The 12,245-nt window shown below is 36.1% G+C and overlaps 1 protein-coding gene across 1 annotated transcript in view; it reads left to right on the top strand.

The window, feature by feature from the left end:
• The window catches only part of AKT3 (AKT serine/threonine kinase 3), a 150,051-nt gene that overhangs the window by 73,202 nt on the left and 64,604 nt on the right, over nt 1-12,245 (top strand). Inside the window, exon 3 of the mRNA XM_053972578.1 lies at nt 5,247-5,372. Within this exon, the coding sequence (XP_053828553.1) occupies nt 5,247-5,372 (126 nt within the window). The remainder of the gene's footprint in view (nt 1-5,246; nt 5,373-12,245) is intronic.

A 12,245-nucleotide genomic window follows, 5' to 3' on the forward strand; every position in this document is an offset into this window, starting at 1 on the left:
TTATTTATCTTAGATATTCATTTTTTATAGAGGCTTTGAACTGTGCTGCAAATTTTTATAATGAAATTTAAAATAAGTAAATATTCTAACAGAAGTGCTTTGCATTTACTTAGTGTTTACTGACTTAATCAAATAGTTTGCTGATGCTTCCAATCGTGTGTTAGGTAACACTGCCCTCAGAGGGCCAAGGTAAGGAAATTCAATCTCAAAACCACTGCATTATTTCTGATAATTTTATTTGACCTGACATTAATTACAGTTGTTTCTTTAAAAAAAAAAATTGCATATAATTGTGTGGTTTACTTTTATATAATGTTGCTTAATGCGCTTAGATAAATTCAGGTTTCCCCCCCTCTATTTATTAAATGCTATTGTAAGGAATTTGATCTAACAAAAAAAGTGCCTTAAAAAAAAAAAAAAAAAAAAAAGGGGGAGACAATGTTTGTGTATTATTTCTACCAAATCCAGTTGAGTAAATAGATGAAATAGATAAGAGACAGAATTTTTGTGTGTTCTCTTTTTGGAGGGTTTTTTTCCCTCTCCTTTTTTTTCCCCCCTTAAATCTCACTTATGTCTGTGTGGCAGCTGTTGCTTCTTTTAAGGAAGCAAGTTTTTGAACTCAGGTTTCTGTTGCTTATCAGCACTGTATATTAAAGACATTTCCTTCACACCTCTGAAACCATTTACATATTGAAAAATGTAGATGTTTCGCCAAAATGTTTTTTTAAAGATACATTTTGAAATAATAAGATTAATTTGAAATTACTGATTAATTTTTCAATAATTGCTAAATTTCCATATGCTTAAGGACTACTTAATGGTGAGACTAACAACAGCAACTGCCGAATCTGAGGTGAAATACGTGTTTGAAGAGAGAGTTTGAGTTGTGAGGTAAAGTAAAAAAAAATGCAAACTTTTGGGTGATACATTTGTTTAACACAGATTTTTTTTACTACTCGTATGATTTCTTAGAAAGCTCTCCTTTCTGAAGCTTCTCAACAGTATGAAAACTACCAACATTGCATCACTGGAATAAATGTATTTTGTGAAATGTCCTGAAGGCAGGTTTCTTGTTACTGGCTGTCAAAGGCAAAAAAAGAAAAATCATTAAGGCTGCAGCACAGAGGCAAATAGAGAGGCAGCCACGAGGGTCATGTTCTAAACAAACCTTCATTAAGCACTCTTTGTTACTGTTGTTAGTCAGTGTATTATTAAATACAACATTAATTAAAGAGTTGCATATTACGAGGGTGCTTTTTGTATGAAGATCAGATTGAATTTTCATGTGCTTCATGAACATACTGCTGTCTTAATCTTTTGGGTGTATTCTCTCAGTAGTTATTAAAAAAGCAGACCCCAGCAACATAAAATTTGTATTTTGTGTGTATGTATTTGTCTGTATGTATTAGCAAGAGACATAGTCTAGTGCCACTTTTCTCAAGTAGCTTAAAAAACTTTGCCTAGAATTAAAATGATGTAGGAATTACTTGGCTTTCTTTGCTGCAGTAGTTGCAATTAGAGACCTCTTCTTACTGTCTAATAAAAAGATCCTAAAAGAATGTGGTTTTCAACTTAGAAGGGTGTAAATTTAGGCAAAACAATAATTTAACTTACATTAACTCAGCAGGAAGCAGGGTACAAACTGATTATTGCTCTATGGCAGATCCACTGCTTTTTTAAATACCGCAGCTCCATTTTATTAAATTGTCAGGATATCTTGTGTTTTGGTTAGCCTGCCTGAACTTCTCTCTCATAGAATTACTTTTCACTTGATTTAAGAAATTCACATGAGAATTTCCTCTAGTTTACTTGTGTTGAGGTATTTAATAAACATACATTGCAAATATCTTTAAAGTTACTTAATATTGATAATACTGGGAAATACCTTTTTTTTAATGCAAGGCTGCTAAATTAGAAGACATGTGGAAGTGTTTTTTCTTTCAAATGCTCTGCTTTGCTTTAGCATTTTTTGTAAGGTGAATTTCTTTCAAGGGATATCAATAAGCATGTGTATGGACTAAGAAGTATGGACTAAAATGTTTTTCTGTCTTTTAGGCAGATTACGTGAAAGGAATGCAGTTATAAGAGAGCACCTAGAGTGCATCTTGAGAGCCCTTAACCCACTTGAGCAGCTAAGTGAACTGTTCACTGATACCACCGTTTAGTCTTCCAAAGTGTTCACCCATTTGTTAATTAAATTACAAAATAAATATGGGGTAGATGATAAATATTCACATATAGGCCTTGGAGAGGAATTAGAATATTGCTATTTTCAAGACAAAACCAAGGTTTGTGTGTGTGCATGTTTGTATAGATGTTTTGAAAAAGTAGTCTGAACATGACTCATGTTGGGAAACCACTTAGAGAAGCATTCTTCAAAGAAATATGTCTGTGAAAGAAATACATGGATCCTTATGAAGCCACAGTGTTTTACAATTTCTTTTAAATTGCTTTTTCTGTGTCTGGCTCTAGTTTGTAAAGCAAAGACAGAAGTACAGCTATGCTCATAGGTAAACTGGTACATCCCTGTCCTATGATTAGCTTTTATCTAGAGTTGCTAACTCTCTTCAGGGGAGATTGAAAGTGCTGTTCTGCTCTTCTAATGGTTCTTCTCCAGGCATAGCATCAGCTGCATAACTCGGCAGGTGATTAAAAATCTGTCCAGTTTTCTGATTAAGAGAATCTGTGTTTGGCTGCTACTGGGTACTCAACCTAAAGTGTTGTCCTAAGCGGTGAAGAGGGAGTAAGTGATCAGAGGAGTGCGTGCTGGGTCTGTGAGGCCACCTGTTAGAACGGTCTCCTTTTCCAGCAGGTTTCATTCTGGAGAGTGTGTGTAAGCAAACAAAGGCTGCCATTCTTTCCTGAGTGACCATTAAGTGTACTTACCCTATCAGCCCTGATCCCTATAGCAGAATCTGCTTACCTCCCTCTCCAGTTTATTCCTTGCAGAAAGGAGGACTCTCTTTGAAACCCGAGCCCTTGCATGGCTGACCTGCTTTAGGCATGTTGATATTGTCTCCATCCTGCCCTTGAATTCTTCAGCAGGTTTAGGTGCCTGCCTTCTAGGTAAGACTAAGGTCTGGATAGATTGCAAACTCAGTAACAGGCACTTTCTCTCATTTACTCTTACAATGAAATGAGATAAAATTTATTAGAAAAATACAGAAGAGTCTCTTTTTCAATTCTTTAAGAAAGCAACTATGGTGTTAATATTTTTAAAACCTATATTGGATGATCTGATACATAAGAGTTTGTTTTGGCTTCAACTTTTGAGTCCATGCAGATTTCAGAAAATTTGTTGCAGGGCATATTTTAAATATTTTAAAAATATGACTCATTCCTTTACTTAGGCCTATGGTTATTTCATGTTCAGGTATTAAGCAAACTTAATTTCTTGCTTTTCATGAAATACTGATATAGTTTTTCACTATTGTTGGTATTAAAGTTACACATGTGTTTTCCCAAACTGCATTGGTATTTCTTCTTCAGCTTACAAAGTATCTTGTACCTGTTTGTTTTGGTTTGGTTTTTATTGCATGCTTTCATGTTAACTGGGATTTCCTCCTGTGAAATGAGCTCAGACTGGAAGTGTCAGTAGGGATGTTCCCAGCCAAACTAGAACCAGAGGCCTGAGATAAAGCTCTGCATCAATACAAATGTAACTAGTGCCATATCTGCTCTATTCATTTAGTGGTCAAATTAAGTCACACTTGGACTTTTTCAATTCTTTCTACCTATGTGAAAATGTCTGTATAGTAAAGTCAAGCAAGTATCCTGCTATCTAGAAGCAGGACTAAATAGGAAGAGTTTTGCTACATAAGCCAGCCTGAATAGCCCAGTGTTAATTATTCTATTCTTTTCTCCATCCTGTATTCCATACTTGCCTTCTCTGCTTAAATACATGAAAATTGGACATGTTAGTGGCTGCAGTTGGATTTGTTAAACCATGGGTATTGTCAAAATCCTTACAAACTGTTCTCAAGTTCATCAAGGCCATATCAGCAATTCCCATGTTGACCTTCAGTGACAATTAGTTGATTGTTCTGATGGACAGGTGAAAGTGCAATTAATGAATTTTTAGATTACCCTTTAATGAAGTGACCTCCATGTTAGATGGATGTAAACTTCTTCCTGACTTTTGAATGGCCTAAAAGCTGTGTAGCTATGGCTAACAAGGTGCTGAGGTGGTAAAGGGCACTGCCAGGCTGGGGCTTGGCCCAGGAGCAGTGCAGGCCCTGGGATGGTTTGTTCTGAGCATCTCACAAATGGTGAGAAGTCCTAGGTTCCTTGTTGGAAATTCTGCATTGTTACTACACTTTTTTTCTGAAAATGTTCACATGTATAATGATGAAAGTGACTTTATTTAAAGCTTTAGTAATAGTCATTATTTACTCTGCAGAATTTATATAAATCAAAGATGAGGGAAGTTGGGCAAATCTAAACTAACCTGTACTGAACTGAGTAATTGCACTCTAAAAATGAAGTTGTTGCTGAATCATGGTGTGACATTGTAAAGTATAATAGTATTAAGGAAATTTTTCACCCTTAAGAGCAAGTAAGTGGCATTAATTAAGGGGTTGTGTGTTTGGTATGTTTCTGATCCTAAATTCCTCATAGATTCAGAATGCAGAATCTTTTGCTCAGGCTGGGGTAGGGGAAATGTGGCATGGTAGGTTTGTTGGTGGACTTACCTCTTAGAAGGTAGTTGGCTTCTGCTTTTTCCTTTTGCTTTCAGTTATACTTTTAAAGTATATTTTGTGTAGGTTTTTCCATTACTCTCAATTTCCTTGTATTTGCTTAGTGTATGTTTTGAGAAAATTAATGACTTTTGGTTTTGTTCAGCAGGGTAAGTGTTCTACCTTGTAGCAGTTTAGATCTCATTTGGTTATCAAAAGTCAAGCTGTAGAGTTTGGTTTTTTTCCCTGAAAAAAAATTAATTATTTATGGTGTAAACATGCAGGATATTTGAAAAGTATAGTGTGATAAAATTCAGAATTATACAACATTAGTATACCATACTTGTAGCTTCTTATTCCAGAGGCATTGTTGTACAGTCCAGGCTTACCATTGCAATTCAATTTTCCGTTCTTTTGGACAGAGTTAAGGTTTTCTCTGTAAATTGAAAACATCTGAAAAGATTTTGGTATAATTAGTGTTTGATGCTGCTAATATGATATGTTTTTTAATATTCAAGTTTGGATTTTTTTTCTACAGTGTTAATGAACTATTTTTTTCTTCTCGTTTAGGAGAATATATAAAAAACTGGCGGCCAAGATACTTCCTGCTAAAGACAGATGGCTCTTTCATAGGCTATAAGGAGAAGCCCCAGGATGTGGATCTGCCATATCCACTCAACAACTTTTCAGTGGCAAGTATGTATTTCCAGTATTTATTATTCTCTCAGCATATTGACAGATTATCTGCTACATATTGCTTCGTGTATAATTCAGAATTTATTGGTAACACTGCAAGTTTAGTGCCATGTGCCATACTAATGCACCACTAATCTTATATACACTCTACAGGATGTATTTACAGCAGCAAGGAAGAACCATGAGTTGGTTTTTGAATGTTTTTTGGATGTCTAAGTTCTCATTTTTTGTGTGTGTGTGTCTGAAGGGTGTCTAAATAACAATGACATTTGACAAATGATTGCTGTAAGAAGAAAATTCCTGGAAAGTTTACCTTTATTTAGATCGCTGACCTCTTCTCTGTTTTTCATTCGTACCTCTGAATTCACTTGAAAACTCAAATTAATTAGAAAATTATTTAGACTTTCAAATGACACAAAATCATGCTAAGTTATTTTTCTCTTGGATAATCAGGTAATCAGCTCTCCAGCCTGGTTAATGAGTAATTTCAAGCAATCAGACAATTTGCATATATTAACAAAGCCACAAAGTGTGTATCTGTTGGATAAAGTGAAGATTGCGTGTTTTCCAAGAATGTTTCTAAAAGACAAATTTGTAGGGTTTTTGATCTCTCAGAGTGAGATTGGTGAGTGTTTCTGAACAGAAATGAAAGTGCTTGAGGAGAAAATTAAGGGGGCAAAAAAATCTCTCAGTTGCAAATATCACAGCTAGAAACTTTCAGAGGAGCAGTAGAGAATTTACCCAATTTCTTTCAAAATTGTATTAAGTGTACTGCAATACAAAAAGTGGCAGTGTTTAGTTTCATGGAGGGATATAGGAGCTACCACAGGAGTATTTGAAGGGAAGGGATTCCCTTCATCTTCACTGCTGAAGATGGAACAAATGCTACTGAGACTGAATTTTCCTATTTTCTTGATAAAATTGTACTTGAGACTGACTCAGCCTTTGTGTATACAAAGTAATTTGTGTATTTTTTTTTTTTTTGGTAAGAAAATAATCTTGTGCTTCAAGCCCATGTCTCATCTCACAGCTAGAAGAGAAAAACTTTGCATATTCTGATTGCAATAGAAAATGATATTGATTGTGCAAACTATAATAGTATTAGAGGCTCGTTTTGCCTTGTTGGTGTTCAGCATAAAAGCAGTGATGTCTTTAGGTTGTTCATATGAGTAGAAATTGACTAAATCATAGGCCATTATTCATACCTTAGTTATTGCTCTGCATATTCTAACTACTCTTTTTTAGCAGGTGGTATTTTTCTAGATAGTTTTCCCTGGTTTCCAGCAGAACAACAGTTTCTACAATTTTTTTTCAGGGCTTTTTTGTCCTGCTTTACCATTTTCTTCATTGCATATTCTGTCTTCCCTTGCTGCAGCAGCTAGAAGGGTGATCCAAATGGTAGTTCTGCTAAGCAAAGAAATACATAATTAGCAATTATTATAGCATAATTACCAGTGTGTTGGTACTGGTTTTAGTTGGGTTTTTTTTTTTTTTTAGTTCCCTGAGGTTCTGTTATGTAAATCTGATATTAGAATGCTGTCCCTGAACTTTGCCATGATGGAAATTGAAAGATTTCACATTGTTTTCCAAAATGACACCATCACCACCCCCACCACCCCCCCCCAAAAAAAATCCTTTCTGCAACTAGCAAGTTTCATAGGTCTGATTCTTAGGCTGTGTGAGCTAAAGGAACAAGCATGCAATATTAATTGAAAAAATCCAGTTTTGATAAGCATGACTTTTTTTGTTTTTCTGACAGGAAAAGGCGTAATTTTATCAGAAATGTTGGCTGATTTGTGCAAGAATAGGGAGATGTAACACTCATCAAAATAATCTCATGAAATTAAGTGGAGTGCCTGTGTAGAATTCACAGGATGAAAAGCAAACCAGGATGGTATTACACTCTAAATTGCAAGGGACTGTAAGTTTTTTATCATCTATTTTATCTGTCTGAAGATGAGATCATCAGTAGGGCAAATAAACAAACAAAATTGCTGTATGAATGGATCACATCTCATGGGAAGTACCTGGTAAATGTCAAGAACTGGTCTCATGGCCTCTGATCCAAGAGTTCCTGAGCTGCTGCAGTAGGTTTGTGGCCACAAGCAGTGCAACATATTTTTCCTGTAATAGTGAAGTACGTTTTTCATAAATTACTAGCCAGGCAGATGGGGTGTGAGATCACTGTTAATACCATCTTGATTAGGTTGGCAGGGACTTAAAGATATGTCTTTACAGTCCTATCTTCATGTAATCTTTGTAGCTATCTGTAAAGTGAGAGTGTGGTCTCAGTCTACTTTTTGCTCTCCAAATGATAGACATCTTTGGCTCTTGCTTGCAATTTGTTATTTAAGCAGAAAAGGCCAAGCCTATGGTATTATTTTTGTAGTACTGTTGGAGTTAAACATGGGAATGTTTGCGCAGTTCTACTTTGTATGATACTTGTTGTGTAGTTTAAAACTTTCATAAGCAGCTCTGTCAAGCTTCCATCATGCAGATACTTTCCCACAAGTGTCCCCTGCCTTCCACTTCTGTGACATCAGCTTTACATTGCAAAAGTAAAGCTCTTTCCCAGGCATAGTATCATTTCCCCTAGTGTGGCTCCCTGATTCTTTCTAAGATAACTTTAAAGTTCCACACCTAAGCATTTCTCTTTTTTTGGTCTTTTGTTGTCTGTGAACTTCATTGGGAATGAGGAGAAGGCTGGAGAGAATGAAGTTATTTTACAGACTGCTAAAAGTGCTTTCAGTGATAAATATGTGTTCTCTAATAGAGCCTTTCTCATTGAGGAATGTTTTGTCATAGAATGGAGTGTTCAGAGACCTTTTCCTTGGGGTGTTCTGGGAGGAAGTGTGGGGGGAAGGCATTTGGAAGTGTGTGTGTAAACAGATAGACTCTTTACTTGGAGACAGAGAGACTGAGGAAGCACACGTGCTTCAGTTCATTGCCAGACACACAAAATGCAGGGGAACCATGTGGACCTGAAATGGAGATGAGGGATCTCTGTTCCTTGGAGCACTGAAGATGAAACACAGTTGAGTGAAGGGCATGACAGAGTGGGGCTGGGTGGAGCTGAGCCCTGGGGAAAGACACAGGCTGGCCTTAGGTGTCCTGAATGAACTTCACCTGCCTGTGGCCACTACTCTCCCAACTTTGGGTGCACGGGAAGGCAGCTGTGGGCACCCTGCACTGCATCTTGGAGCTGCTGTAAGGCTGCAGGGTGAACAAATCAGCCAGATTTGGTGACACTGAATGGTGTGTAAGAATCACTAGTTCTTCTCCTGTGCAGCCAGCTCATTTTATACCTAACAAAACCACCTTCTTTTAAATGGGAGTTGTGAGAGCTGTGTATTTGAAGCAGGCTGTTAGTCCCTTAATGCTCATGCCTTGACACTGAGACTCACAAAAAGCTCTGCTGTGGTATCTTACCGTGCACTTGAAGATAGATGAAGGCGGTGTAATTACATGGGTGGGAAGTTCATTGTGAAAACTTAAAACCGGGTGATACTGGTTTTCAGGGGTAAATTCAGAAGTGTGAGCTTACTGGAATTGTCTGGTTCAAAATCAGTTCAGCTCTTTTCAGGTAGAGAGGAGCAGTTGCAAGTAATCAAACTGCTGTAGCTTGTACAGATACTCTTGATTGACTGAGTCATGGTAACTGAGTGGGTGTGCATTCCTAGCCCACTTCAACTGCAAAATAAAATATGTTAATTTAAATTGCTTTTGCTTAAGCATTTATGCAGTCAGAACCAGTTTAAAGATAATTTTGGATTCAGTTGGTATGACTTCCTTGTACAGGCAAACTCTGATAAAAATTGTCTTAAAACGCCATTATGCTTCTTTGAGAACAAAACTAATATGCTGGGTAACAGGATGTATTTCCTCAATGCCCTCCCACCCCCTCAAAAAAATCCAACATGGCCTCATAATGCTGTTTTCAACTGGCCCACTGCTGTATAAGTGGAATAAATACTGCTTTATGTAAACCAATTTGGTCTTTGATTGTCATCATTATTTGGGAAAACAGAGTGGAGAAGAATTCTACTTAAGTTCTACTTGAGGAAGATTTGTGACTTCACTGATTTTAAAAACCCCCAACTTCTCACATGCACAGTGAGTGTGTAGGTAATCACACAGCACATTTGGGATGAAGTGTCTCTAAGAATTGGCCCTTTGCCTTCATTTTGATCTTTACATGGGGAATAATTGGGAAGAGCTGTATCCCTTCACAGTATCCTTTGAACCTTGGCCAAAAATGATGTCACCTGGAACTTTTTTCCTATCTTGAAAGATAATGCTTTCTAATCACTCTGGTACAGCTACCCTTTTCATTGTCTTTAAAAAGAAAAAGCAATTTATTATTATATTATTACTATGAAAAGGTAACCTTTTATAAACTTTAATTTTTTAAAAATTTTCTCTGTGGAAGTGATTATCAAGAACCTTGGCTATTCTAAATGGAAAATCACTGCTACTTTTCCCTAGTCTTAACTTTTCAGTGGGCCAGAGACAAGATTTTATTATTTTTAGGATTTAAAAATCTTCAAAACAGGAAAATGGAAAGGTTTTGGGGGAATAATGTTAGGACTTAAAGAATTCCAAAGACATTTTTTAAAGAAAAGGGTAGGGAAATATGTATGTCTGTTATAAGTGAGATTAATTTATGTATCAAAATACTTTGGCATTAGACAAGACCTTGTGTGCAACTCCAGAAATAGCTTTTCAATGAGGTTGAAGTCCATTTTTAAAAATTTGTTACAATACTTGATTACATGAACCCAAAGATAAGATATAACTGTACTTACAATTACAGTGTGAGTTTGATTCCAAAGTCATATTAATAGAATTGAATAAGTAATGTTCATTCAATATTGAAAATACTTGTGGAGAGAAAAAGTTAATGTATGTATTATATACTGCATTTGCAAATATGTCTGTGAAAATTCAAACTCAAATCTATTGTGTATAGGAAATATTTCCATCTCTGTTGGATGGAGAAATGTTTGGGAGGCTTTAAATTTGCTTTATGAATGCTTTCTAGGTGGTATAGTTGGTATCCTGTCTTTTTGGCTTAGAAGTTTGTAGCCAGGCCTGAAAGTTTTTATGCCAGTGTGATATACCCAGGTGCTTAAATAAAACTGGGGTGTTTGCATGAAAGACAGAAAAGGATGTATAATTTTACTGTCTTCCATTAAAACAAAGTAAAGCCCAGGCAAAACCCATGCAGAAATCTTCTATTTCCATTCTCCCTCTTTGCATGAAGGGGCAAATGACAAACTAGTTGTACTGGCACGAAGATATAGATGCTGCTTTGGTACTTTTTGAAGTATTGGAAATAAAAGACTTTGCAGGATGCTAAACTGCACAAAGTTTGATCTTTTACATCTTCAAGGAATAGAATTAAGGGTTTTTATGTCATATTTGTTGTTATATTATCAAAGCACATATAAGCACTTGTCATGAGCCAAGCCCCACAGAAGTGGGATTTTTACCCATACAGAACAAAAAGTCAGTCCCTGCTCCAAAATACTAAAATTCCAAATATAAAACAAGTGACAGCAGATGGATGCAAACAGATGGGGGGAGTATGAGAAAACTATGAGACAGTATTAGCCTGTAGTACAGGCAGTGGTCTCAGCACATCAACAACTAATCCATTGTCAAGGTTAGATTTTTACTCTCATCTCCCTACTTTTCTTCCTCCCTCCTTCCCTGCCTCCTGTTTTTAAAGGCATGGTGAAGGAGAGTTTTAAGGAGGATTTTAAAGAGAACTAGCATGACAGAGAGAAATTAGAAATGCTTTAGAGAAGTGATGGTGAAATTGTAACAGTAAAGGGATGGGTGGCATTTTGGTACTGAATAAAAAATGATAACAAGGATGAGAGTAGGCTGTGGGGACAGACAATGTTGAAAAGCTACCTATATTTGATGTGATAGAGCTGGATAAGAAATGGGAAATACCAGAAAAAGAGTGATATGGTCAAGGGAACAATGGACAAAACCAATCTATTATGAAAAGTTTTGGGAATAGCATTTTTAGGGTAAACCTGTATTTGTTTGGATCAAATAAGAGATATTAAATTGTTCACATAAATCTCTGTGTGACCAAATTTAATTTTAGGGTGATACTCTCCCTAGATAAGATGTAGTAAGAAGGAACAGAGCCTTTTGGAAAGCCTCAGAGAAGCAGATTTCCCTTAGGGAGTGGGTAAACAAGTGGGAGAATCAAAAGGGGACCAAGCTAAGGGTGTGTGTATGGGTACACACTTATGTTTGTTCCTATATGTAAAATTCATGGATTTTCATGTGTGTATGAGCAAAAGTCCATGTATCTGCCTCTGTATTATGAAAATGGTTTATTAGTTCTGCTAGTTGTCTACTATTTGTCTAACAAAAAAGGTCTTCAGAGAAGTGTGGGTTTGGAGTGCAGAGTAGCAACAACAGAAAAAGGTATTTGTAAGGAGTATGTTCATTAAATTTTGATACGAGAAAGAAAAATTAGATTAGCAATTAAACAGGCAAAGGTTGGGACAAAATTGTTTATCTTGTAAAGGAAAGACCAAAAGAAAAATAAGAAATCAAGTTTAAGTTATGCAAATAGATAGACACATAGAGAGATACAGATCTGTGTAAAGACAACACTCTCCCTATATGTTAAAAAGTGCAAACATTATAAATAATGCAAGCAGCAGCTTGATACTATTGTTTTAATATAATTTGATAATCATGCAAAGTTATCCTCTGTGCTAAAACTCAGTCTGTATTGTCTGTATTAGAAATAATTTCTCAGCTATGCAACCTTCTGTTCATTTTTTAGTACAATTTTTTATGGCTGCTTGAATGTTTAGTATTCTTGTCTAGCCATATCAACAC

The sequence above is a fragment of the Vidua macroura genome, chromosome 3, assembly GCF_024509145.1.
Source record: "Vidua macroura isolate BioBank_ID:100142 chromosome 3, ASM2450914v1, whole genome shotgun sequence".
Lineage (NCBI taxonomy): Eukaryota > Metazoa > Chordata > Aves > Passeriformes > Viduidae > Vidua > Vidua macroura.